Source organism: Oryzias latipes, chromosome 3, assembly GCF_002234675.1.
Source record: "Oryzias latipes chromosome 3, ASM223467v1".
Lineage (NCBI taxonomy): Eukaryota > Metazoa > Chordata > Actinopteri > Beloniformes > Adrianichthyidae > Oryzias > Oryzias latipes.
Genome location: NC_019861.2, coordinates 13,839,589 through 13,851,415, shown reverse-complemented (window position 1 = coordinate 13,851,415; position 11,827 = coordinate 13,839,589). Strand labels below are relative to the sequence as shown.

Here is an 11,827-nt window from a genome sequence, read left to right as displayed (position 1 = left end):
ACTACGCAAAAAAATTAGATGAACAAATAAAACAATTTTGGTCAAAATTGTGCCTCGTTTAATTTTTTGGTATGCAAATAACATCAAACATTTACAATAAAAAATAACATTACAGATCAACAGTAAGACAGAAGGCTGAACTGATTGTTAAAGACAAGATAAGTGTAATTTAAGGTATGCATTCATGCATTTGCCACAATATATATCCAAGTTCTCTTTCATTCCATCTCAGAAACCCATCCAACCCAGCCATGAGAGGTTGGGGCTGCATCTGGCATAATCTGCTTCCAGATGCCATCATATGGATCTGGCTGTGGTCCTACACAAGAGAAACACAACACACAAAAGTTAGACATAAGTGCATAACTACATTTCAATTTAATTCATTATATCTGCTGTAACCATAATTTGGTTAGTCATAAGATTAAAAAAAAAAAAAACTTAACTTGCTCACAAAGCAACAAAAAGTTAATCACCTGTATGCCTTTTACAGTGTGGACCTCTGACCGTCCCTGCCAACTGTTTTGGGTTTTTGCACCATCAGCTCACTAACCGGTTCAGGATGGATTCCCTTATAAGTAAAAGGCAGAAAGCAATTAAAGTCTGTAGTAACTACTTGGGGTGTTTTTATAATAATTTAGAGTTGTTATGGATACACATACGTTCTTAAAAAATAATGACAATATGATCACAAACCCACCTGTGCCATCTTTGCAAGCCACTCGTGCAGGCCAGGGGGGGGGAGCAGCCTGCAGACCCAGCTGTGAATAATGTGCGGTCTGGAACAGGATGGCAACTATGTGATTGCAAAATCCTTTAGCAGCCACACAACTGCAGACGAAAGCTTTCAGGTTGGCACTTTCTGCGTCCAGTGATATCTAGACACAATAAATTATATAGGTTAAAATTAGGACATACTTATGTTGCTACATCAATGTTCAGAATGACATGAAACTATAACTGTCAATAGGGTGACCAGATTTGAGTTTGTAAAAAAGAGGAGTGAAGTGAGTTTGTGAGATATTTCATCGAGAGTAATTGGTGTTCAGAGCTGCATACATGAAGCAAATATAATTACATTTCATCTATGTTCAATGTTATTTTATTATATAAGTATCAAAAGAGAGGACATGTCCAGGAAAAGAGGACTTCTGCTCACCATACTTTCAGAAAAATAATACTAGTAAGTGAAGAAAGTGCCGCAACCGCAGCAAAATGAACACGCATACGGGCAACTTAACATTTCTTATTTACAGCTTCACCAAATTTTTGGGTGTTATGTTAATCTCATGCCTTTTCACTTAAACATACACACAACATATTCACTGCGATGCCTTATATTACAAATTAATAACACCAGGATTTACAGTTGACGTAAACACACAGAGTTACCGGTGATGCGGCTATGGCTAAAGCTAGCTGAAGCTTACCTTGGTAATGGTGGATAAACTCTTCGTGGACGAATTTATATCCCATGTCCAATTTGTTTCCTTTAGTGGACGATTGCATCTTCACACTCTTCATCACATCGGTGCTGGTGAACTTCGGAACACAACTCAGGCTCTTCGAAAACACTCTAGGCTCTGCCATTCCTCCGCCAGCGAAGCACAAACCGGAACTAGGTTTACACGTTGATGACGTACTTCCGGTTTTTGCGAAAAAGGTCTACTGGGGTGGCCAGGTGTCGGAGAGGGGTGGCCATGGCCACCCCTGGCCACCCCCTGGTGGCGCCACTGCACAGACCTTTTATTTTCCGTTTTTTAGTTAGTCTTTAGGATTAAAAGATTCTCGTTTTTATTCAGGTTTCAATAATTATGTTACACACAAATTCCAAACAGATTCCTGCTATAATAAAAGAAAAATGTATTTTGTCTATATTTAAAATTTTAAATTAAATTGCATAAAATTAAAAAAAACAGATAAAATACCATAAGCAGGGATTTCACTGATGTCTGAAAAAAAAAAGTTTGACCTCATTGAAGTAACAATTTAAAAAAGACTGATTTGCTTTTCCCAACTTTCCACAAAAAAATGTACATTTCCCCCTGAAAGACAGGAATATGAATTGGATCAGGTAGCCTGCAAACATTCAATTTAAATATTTTACTTTGAAAAATACTTTGTCCTTGATACGATGGGGACTGCTCTAGTTACCAGATTTTATATTGATGTTCTTATAGTGAAACAAAGTTATTGCTGTAGGCATGATACATGTTTCTATCTGTCCATCTTTTCGTCCTGGGGGAGGATCCCTCCATGTGGACACCCTTGAGGTTTCTTCTTTTTTTTTTCCTTGGAATCCGTTTTTTCTTACCGAAAAGGAGCGTGTGAGGGCAGGGATGCCCAGTTTAGTTTAGCCATCACCTACTGAATTCTATGACTTCATGTTCTTTTTGATTTTATTTTATTATTCAATTACAGGTATGAAGCCCATTGAGACAACTTGTATATTGGGCCATATAATTAAAACTGAATTTTATTCAATTGCAATTTCTATTAAAATAAAGACACTGCCGATTAAGAAAATACATGTTTATTGATACATGTCCAAATTTCTGCACTATGGCTGCTGCAAAAAAAAGAAAAACTTTTACAAATGCATCTGCTCAGATCAATTTCACTGCAACATACAACAGCTATGTGTTCAATTAGAACATTTACAGAGAAAAAAAATATCTGAACATGACAATACCTCTGTAACACACTTCAATGGAAAACATGAAAGCAGTCTGCACATATTCAACAATTGCCAGATTTAATTTCCCCTCAGTGCATTGAAATAGATCTAAAAAAAAGTCCCTTATATTGTTTTTTCAACACAAAAAAGAAAAACACCATTTGACTATGGGAATGAGCAGTAAGAAAAAAATGTGTTGAAATCCAGTGTCAGATAAGATGTACAGTACTTGAAGACAATAAAAATTCAAAGAAAACATAAAAGGTTGCATTTTGCCATAATAGAGGAATTTAGGATATTAACTACTGCTGTATAAATGCTGTCATAACCTGCAGATGACAGAAGCAAAACTCAGTAGCGATCATAATGCTGCCTCTCCTGATAGGAGTTGGATCCTTGGTTGTACTGACTTCCATGCCCCCAGCCTCTGTCTCTGTCTTGCCAGTGATGTTGCCTGCGATTGTCCCTGTTCCAGCCCTGGTGTCCCCTCCACCCACGGTCTCCATGCCCACGACGCTCATTGTACCTTAAACGACAAGGAAGTCAAACATAAACCTGGAAAACTGGACAACATGCAAGATTGCAATAATTAATAATTTTTGCTGCCATTTCAATTTTACCTCAATAAACATGCACCCGTTTCATTTTTTCTAAATAAACGAACAGATGATTTTTCAAAAGTGGTGTAAAGCAAAGCTTTCATTATGTCTGATGGTCTTTCGGCACTTTTTATAACCCATATAACCAAATGGAAAGACGTCAGTTTACTTTTTATTCCCCTTTTTCTTTTTCTGTCAACAGGGATCTACAGGCGAGTAAGAAAAAAACTTAAGACTGGAGACCAACTAATCTGGCCCCGTTTGAGCTAAATAAAATTGTAACAGAAAGATGTAAAAACGTTTCACATTTTATAGACAGACATTTTAACAGAAAACAGGTGCCCATATTGAGAACATGACAATGATCAGAGTCCGTTTTTATGAGAGCTAACTTGTACAAGTAAACAAGAAGACCATCAAATCATTAGACTCTACTGTATGCAACGGAAACGCTGAGATTTGAACAATAACCAAGTTTGTATTTGATATAATGGCAATTTCGTTCATTATTTTAGTCAGTTTGTATGTAACCTGAGGTTACCTGTTATCCCGGCCCCTCTGGTTTCCTCCTGCCCGGCCCCTCCAGTCTTCCACAATAGGTGGGGGGTCGGCGGGTCGGTTGAGATACTCCTGGTATTCTTGGTCCTCGGAGGTAAACCTATTAACAAACAGCTCTTCATAGCCTTTGAGGGTTTCCGTGGCCTCGGACATTCTGATTCTGTAAGAAAAAATGGTGGAACGCGGTAAATGCTAACAGCGTTTATCGGTTTAGGCTAAGCTTCCCTGTTATTTTTTAAAGTTTACTGGCCAGAACGCATATTCTATAAAACAACAAAAACAAAAGACAACAGCAATAACCTTAAAACTCCGAAAAGACTCCTTTAATCCTCGTAAGTGGTGTTGGATGTAGCAGAGCTGTTCAGCTAAACTATACGGTCCCAGATTGGTCCGTTACATAAATGCCACCCCTGGAACACAAGACAAATAATATCAATGGTTCCGGCATTCCACGCACCTGCTTTTAATTAGTCACGTTTCCTCAGAAATAAAACATGTTTAAATGTCAGCAAACCGCTGGGAATTGTTGGCATTTGGAAAAGTTAGACCAATAATATTTATGTCAGCCGGAGTTCAACGCTGAGTCAAAACATGTAAGTGCAGCTAAGACTATTATTTGATACTTGGGGGTGAAAAAAACTGCATTTCGTGATGGTTTATTTTAAGTTGAAACATATCGTGCTTTCGGTGTTCAGAGTGCGTTAAGTGGCCGAGCGAAAACCGCAGTGCACGCCGCAGATACCACAGGTTTAAAAAAGAGTGGGTGGCTCCGCCGGGAGAAGCAGGTGGAAGCCGCTCCGCTGCGTCGCTGCTGCTTCAGTGGGGAGGGAAGAAACTCCGCGCGAGCAGGGGAATCCAAACATTAACTTACTCATTATTACCGACAGACGCCATCGTGAGAGGGATTTCTCACTCTCGAGGAGAGAGGATAAAAAAACGAAAGTAGAGAAGGGGAGGGAGGAAAATAGATTCAAACTGGAGGTGGTTATGTGAGCGCCAGCTTGACAACCCGGTGAATCGAGTTTGCGAAGAAGTGCTCTCATATTTCACTTGTCTCTCAGCACCTCAGAGGTCTTCTTTCGAAGCGGGCGCCCAGGAGATGAACTCTCTGGACCACTAGTTGTCTGTGGACTTTGATTATTGTTTTTTCCCTTCATAACATTTTTAAAGAAGCCAACGGTTTTTTTTAGTGTTTTTTTAAAGGAGTTGTCTCTGAAATCCGAGGCAATGGGGTGAGTAACGCAAAGAGCGCTTCCTTCCCCCTGGAGCGCCTCTCACTAGCGCTGACTGAAATGTTTTGTTTATTCTGGAATATATCTATAATAAATCTATATATATTTAGCTTTTTTTGTAAATGTGTGCTGCTTTCAATCGTGCGTAAGGAGTCCTGCAGTTCTGTCATCTGTCTGTGAGAATCTGGTTTCATGTGTGAAGATGTTTTGCTGGCTGGATATATATTGTTGTCTAAAACAGAGAGATTACCTGATTTGTCCCCCTTTCTTATCTTTGTGTGATCACGCTCTTTGTCAGATATGATGTGGAGGTGTCAGCACATAAAAGGCACTTGAACATGTTTTTTTGTGGGTTTGAATGTAGTGTTGTGATCATTTTTTTTAACTCCATTTTTTAATTATTTGGTTTGGCAATTTCACTCTGACTCCATATAAATAAATTATTGAGTTTTCTTTAGTGGTTTAGGCTCATCTGAAGTAGACATTTCATTGCAGTTACACAATCTCTGATAAATGATGTGCCTTATTAGGTTAAGTTTGAGTTTTAACTATATTTTGGCTCAATGTGCTTATGAACCTAGTAAATAAGAAAAGTCCCACACGGCTTCTTGTTTTCTGTGATCACATACAAACTAATGTGATTTAAACCAGTTTAACATTCCTGACTCTCTGCCAGGAGTTTGGTGGTCGCCTAACTGGTTTTAGAGGAGCAGGTCTTGAGTCATAAAACTGGCCCAGTGGCCCATCATCACTCTCAGACTGTGACAGGAGGTCACACCTACCTACTAGTAGACACACTGAAGCAAGTTTTTGGTTTTTTCCCAACTAGCCAACTAGTATCACATTACTCACTAAATACATTTTTAGAGGTGGGGGGGGGGGGTCTAATTATTTCATCTTGTTGACCTTTTTTGTTTTTTAGAAAGAAAACAAAATAATTGATTACAATTTGTCACTGTTATGATTATTATTTTTATCCCAATAAGGTTAGTTTAATTTAAATCACAACAACGTGATCAGTTTTGACTAATTTAATTCTAGTTAGGAAAACTTCAATATTTTTTTACATTAAATTCTTAATGAAGAAATCTAGACTAATGTTACTTCAGTAGTTTTCAAAATACTAAGTAAGATTTTAAATGTTTTGTCAGCAATCGGCCAAAGCACAGATGAGGATGGCATCTAAAAACTTACAAACCTCAAATTTAATGTCAACTTGATGGTAGGTAGAATGCTAGCTTTTTAAGAGCAGAATAATAAAATGGTAAATTTCTTAAACAAAATAATACACGTCATCGTCGCTTCACTTTATGTAACCTGACTTGCCCTTTATTGCTCCTCATCAGCATTTTGAAATGAGAATAAAAATGTTGTCCTTCGTTTTTCTTAGTGCAGAACAAGAAATTTTTAAATACATTTTTTTCATAGTTATAAGTTTTTAATCAGAATTTATTAATTAATGTCAATTTAGACATTCTCAAACACAAGTGTAAGTCTACTTCCACATTCACCCTCTAAACATGTTCATATCAGTTAAAACTTCAAATCTATGCTATTATGGTTTGCGCTAGTTTCTTTGGTGGCTTTGAAAATGATAAAATATGGATATATTTCATTGTTACAGTTGTAAAAATAGGGAACCAAAAAACGTAATACCCCTTTTGCAGCTTAAAGCTCCATTTCTGGAGTTTTGCATATAGAAAGCTCGGCTCGCCTGAAGTCTCTTATGGAATAATCGGCCACCCGGCCTGCATGACTATCAGCGTATAGCTATTTAAAGTAAGCCAAGCTGGTAGCAGCCCCAACGCAGGGATAGATAATAATCTCCTGGCTGGCCAGAGAATGACATGCAGGGCTTAACACTCATTGATTAGGCACTGTGAAATGGTAGCGGGTCCTTCCGACTTTTAGGCTAATCAGAGCATGTTTGGCCTCTCTCTGATGGATTAGATGAGACGGTTGTTTAGGTTTAGCAGCAAGGAGCATTACTCTTAAAGAGTTGTGCAAATGAAAGGGGACAGGCTGACAGTAGATTGGACATCTCCTCACCATATGGCTGAAGCCTAGGAAGCCATCTGCTGTCATGCTGAGTTTCTGTGGAGGCTTCCTCAGTGCCTTTCTCTTGGATCTCATTGTATGTTGGAGTCTTCATCCAACCTCAGCGTGGTGAACACAGCCTGCTGAGATAGATGTTGTTAAACTGGCTCAGCTCCAGTGTCCTACAGGACACTGGAAGCCGTGTGTGTTGGGAGAATTGCCTGTTGCATGAATTAAGAGCAAAACAAAAAGCAGAGCTTGGTCATTTATGTTTCTTTGAGTATTTTAAAGCACAGACCGTTCTTTGGTCATCCTGCCACCACTTGAGGTAAATTCTGCGGAAAACTCTTATAGTATACAGTGATGCTGCTTGGATTCTTGAGATCATCTGCACTGGTATGAAGTAAAAACTTGACTGGAAATAAAACTTACAAACTGAAACATAGTAAATCAAAGTGAATCAACCTTCCTTTTTTTAATAGAAACCATTTTTTTTCGATTGAATAAAATAGAATTAAATACAGTTACAATATACACATTTTTGTCATTCTTTTTTTTTCTTTTGTTGAAAGTTGTGTTCATCCAGTTGTTGGAGCTACTTGAACTGTAAAGCTACACACATAAATGTTCTTTAACATGCATTCAAGAACGTTCTAAATGATGGTTCTTGAACGCGCCTTCAGTTCATGGTGTTCACACTCGACAAGTAAGGAGGGGCTTCTTCTACTTTTTCTTTTTCTACTGTTTACTAGTGCATGTCCGCCACCTACAGTTGGAAAAGGTTTGGTGCAAAATCTCAAAGCGGGGCAAATCTCATGAATGCTGCTCCAGGGTTATGGGAACGGTGACATGACAACGCGCTCTGCCGCACCACGCAACAAAAATCCGCTTTTTGTGGAAAAAGCGATCCGAACCGAAAAAATAACAAGTATAAAGTACTAAAAACTGGTTGAATATGTACTTCTTTTGTATGTGACCATGACATAAGCGGGTTAATGGCCTTTGAAGTATACATTATCAGCATTAACGTATTTCGTGTCGGATGGTTCAGGCTTCCACGTCGACGATAATTTCTGATAATGCAGACTTCCTCGGCCATCAACCCTCACATAACATGAAGTCATATACTTCAACTAGTAATGACTAAACTAAACAGACTAAGCTAAACTGGTCATCTTTTCCTTGGAGGGGGCGCCGTCGCTGAGGGATGATCTAAGGCCTCAGCTGCTTTTTTCACTAATTTAAAACCATATAACCGTTTTATTTTTAAGCACACAAAAAAACTTTAGTAAAAGCATTGCAGCTATAAGAGTTTAATATAGAAAACATTCTGAATAGTTTGTTTTTTTTCTTCTTAAAGGTTTATGACATTGCTGTCAACAAACATTTCTGATTCTTTTTTTTCTGACCAGCAATTGTCTGAAATAATCTTTCAATGTGTGGTCGAGTCCTTGGAATATGTACCGAAACAAATTGTTTTAAAATATATATATATTGATTTTGTTTAAAAAATCTGCACTTGTTATCATAGATGACAAATTATAGTTTGTTTGTTTTTTTGTTTTTTTTACAGTTTATGTGACACTTAAAGCACAAGATAAGACACAGAGCTGATTAGAGAAGGGAGGAAAAAGTCATTCAGATCCAAGAAAACCTTTCTAGCTGTTTATTGCTGTGGTGGCTGCTTCATGCACTGAGGTTGCTCCCTTTAGAAATTAAAAACTTTATTGCTAATAATGAAGGGGAGCTTGAATATTTATTCTTCTCCTGAAAATTCCTTTTATCCTTGCAAATGTAGCTTTATAAGTACAGTTAGGCGGGTGTGCGGCTGTCCAGTGCTGTTTAGTTTTTCCAAACTGCATTTCCACTCCACCACCAGCCAAAGGACCCAAAGTGCTGTACACATGGATAGCAAAACGAAATAATTAAAAGCATAAAACCAAATTTAACATCCTATATATATAGATAGATAGATATATATAGAAAAAATAAAAAGCATAAAAGCAAAATTAAAAAATTGTAAAAACAAAATGAAAAAGCAGAAAAACATAAAACCAATTTAAAAGAGATTAAAACCAGGGCTTGGCTGGCGCTAAAATGGAGGAACAATTCCTTAAAACTCTCCAAGAGCGTGACTTCTCTAATTGCCGTTGGCAACTGATCCCATAGTTTAGTAGCCAACACAGCAAACGCACAGACCCCTTGAAACTAAACTAAACTAAAAAATGTTTTTAAAAAAAGTTACGTTTGGTTCTGGGAACCATTAACCCAAACTGGTCGGTGGAACGTAAGAACTTTGAGGGGGAAAATCTTAAAAGCAGACTGGAGAGGTAAGAAGGTGCTGGTAAGAAGAGGCAGTTGAATTCCATCAGATTATCAATTTAAACATAGAGATTTTCTTAAAATGAAAGATAACGGTAATTTAATAAATAGAATAGAATGTAACTGCTAAACTAACTCTTGAGAAACACTCAACTCTTCCTGAGGGCTGTGTGTGTGGAATCTGAAGCCTGAGTTTCTAAACACTGATATCAAAGCCTTTGACATGGAGTCATGATGAAGCTGGCATTAGCTTCTTGTGTCAGAGGGGGAAGCTGCACTGTCATCACTCGTTTCTGCTTCATTCAGCGGGAATTGGGAAGTCTGGGTTATTGCGTGCAGCATCCAGGGGAGAATCTGGCCTCCTTTGACAGGACCCTTTTTTTTTCAGGTTGTTTTATAAACATAAAAGCTGATGTGGCGGTGTAGAAATAAACCTGAAAAAGCTTTTCTTTCCTGACCACATTCCTGATCTAGATGAACAAAATGTATTTTTAAGACGCATAAAGAAACAGCCTCTCAGTTCCCATCATCTGACATAAGCAACTTTTAGGCTGTTTAGATCATTTCTTTAAAAACTTTTTTTTCTGTGTAAATAAAAACTTTACTTTTCTATTATAAGAGTGATAATTTTAGTTTTTTAGGCTTTACAGATCCAGTAGTAAGGGTGGGATGCCAGCACTTTGTTGACATTGTCTGTACTCATCGTTCAGCATAGTTTGTACATTTGATTAAATCTGAGACAAAAAATGTGAGTATATGGATAAAGTTTTGGAAATTCTAAGAGAAAAGAACATTTCTTAAGATGCTTAGAAGTTAAACACAGGAAATTTTAAATCTGTAATAGGACAAACTTTTGTTTTATTATTGATTGGTGTGATTTTGCAGCCAGCTGCACTTTAACAAAAACTCATTTATTCATTCTTAGCCAGTTTAGCTTTCCAAACATGTTGCTAAAATCACCCGATACCTTTGTAGCAATCATCTATGAAAAATGCAAAACTAGACAAAGCTGATCTAGTACAAACATATCAGCTATGGTGCAGTGGTAGGGAGGTCGACCTCTAATCAAAATATTACAGGTTCGATTCCCTTGCCCGCCCTAGGACAACACACTGAACCCCACCTTGCCTCTGAAAGGTTGGCGCCAGTGTTCGGCAGCAAAGTCGCCATCAGTGTGTGAATGGGACGCTTTGGGCCATTAACAATATCTTTTACATGCATTTTCAGGATAAACTTTGTAGAATCTGTAGTGTTAGATACAGCTCCTTACTGTGTCGTCTAACTTGTTAAGTCAAAAATGACACATGGCTTTTTGTAAGAATGTAAAGTATGTTTTTTTTTTTTATATGGGTCGTTGTTAACAGGGCCGTCTGTCAAACAGGCTTGTTGTGATTTTTCTCATTTTAGAGTTCCACTGATTTCACTTTAGACCAAGCATGTGTTTAAAATAAAATAAACTGAGGTTTATTAGGATCCATAGCAACCTTGAAGCCAATCTAAAGAACAACACAACTTGCTTATGTTGTAAAACAAATCATTCTAGCTTTTATTTCTGTTACCACGTGCTTAAACGTGCTAAGCAACATGAATGCAAACGATTATTTGTCCTTTGGGCAAACTTTTAGTGTTAATCCATTTAAGATTTATTATTTGGTATGGTGACCAAAAACATTGGAAGCCAAAACTAGCACATAAAGTTTGATTTGTCAAATAACATTAAAAGCAAGATTTTATATTTCTTGCATTGTGGCTTAGGGGTTAGTGTGCTTGCCTCACAGTGAAAAGACCATGGGGTCCTTTCTGTGTAGAGCAGGGGTGTCAGAATCCAGAACCCTAACACTGCTGTCCTACATGTTTTCCAATCAACCTGCCATTGAAGCTCCTCATTGGCTAAACACACCTGATCCAGGTAATCAGCAGCAGATAAGGTAGGATTTCTGCATGACCAGCAGGAGGCGGGGCCTGGAGGCCTGGAGTCTGACACCCTTGGTGTAGAGTTCGCATGTTCTCCCTGGGTAAGTATAGGTTTCCTCTCCAGGCTCCAGCTTCCTAAAGCATTTTTCATGTGTTGATTGGGATCAACCTTTGAATGGGCGCGAATGTGAGTGTGTGGCCCTTTAACGGACTGGCAACTTGTACCCCACCTTCACCCAACAGTAGCTTGGTTGGCTCCAACAACCCCGTGACCCCGAAAGGGATTCGGGAGGCTCTGAAGATGGATGAATGGATAGATTTGTTGTTCTAAGCGCTGACGATTAATAAAAAGTGGTAAATCCTGTGTTGGTGCAATAAAATTCATAGTGTCTGTGTTATTAACGGAGTCCTTGGTTCTTCTGTTATCAGACACAGGTTGTGTTTTTCACATACCTGACAAGTTTTGTCTTCCGTTTTCGTCAGTCGTC

General features: G+C 38.2%; 2 protein-coding genes and 1 long non-coding RNA gene across 4 annotated transcripts in view; 1 reads left to right on the top strand and 2 right to left on the bottom strand.

Annotated features, from left to right (window-relative positions):
* Nucleotides 1-271: 271 nt before the first annotated feature.
* LOC111946744 lies at nucleotides 272-741 on the bottom strand. The gene is made up of 3 exons (XR_002872487.1): nucleotides 701-741; nucleotides 477-571; nucleotides 272-319 (listed from the first exon to the last, which is right to left on the bottom strand). It is a non-coding gene; the product is annotated as an uncharacterized LOC111946744 (long non-coding RNA).
* Nucleotides 742-2,517: 1,776 nt separating this feature from the next.
* Nucleotides 2,518-4,244, bottom strand: fam103a1 (family with sequence similarity 103 member A1). The gene is made up of 3 exons (XM_004066920.2): nucleotides 4,135-4,244; nucleotides 3,818-3,994; nucleotides 2,518-3,203 (listed from the first exon to the last, which is right to left on the bottom strand). Exons 2-3 carry the CDS (start codon nucleotides 3,985-3,987, stop codon nucleotides 3,029-3,031), a joined length of 345 nt encoding a protein of 114 aa, XP_004066968.1. The 5' UTR covers nucleotides 3,988-3,994; nucleotides 4,135-4,244; the 3' UTR covers nucleotides 2,518-3,028.
* Nucleotides 4,245-4,295: 51 nt separating this feature from the next.
* Nucleotides 4,296-11,827, top strand: part of homer2 (homer scaffolding protein 2) — a 37,783-nt gene continuing 30,251 nt past the window's right edge. Inside the window, exon 1 of one of the 2 annotated variants that reach the window (XM_011488635.3) lies at nucleotides 4,296-4,427. In XM_011488635.3, coding sequence (XP_011486937.1) covers nucleotides 4,426-4,427 — 2 coding nt within the window. In that variant the 5' untranslated portion in view covers nucleotides 4,296-4,425. Of the gene's footprint in view, nucleotides 4,428-4,601; nucleotides 5,067-11,827 lie in introns of those variants that run through there. The other variant, XM_004066919.3, reaches the window with a different exon arrangement.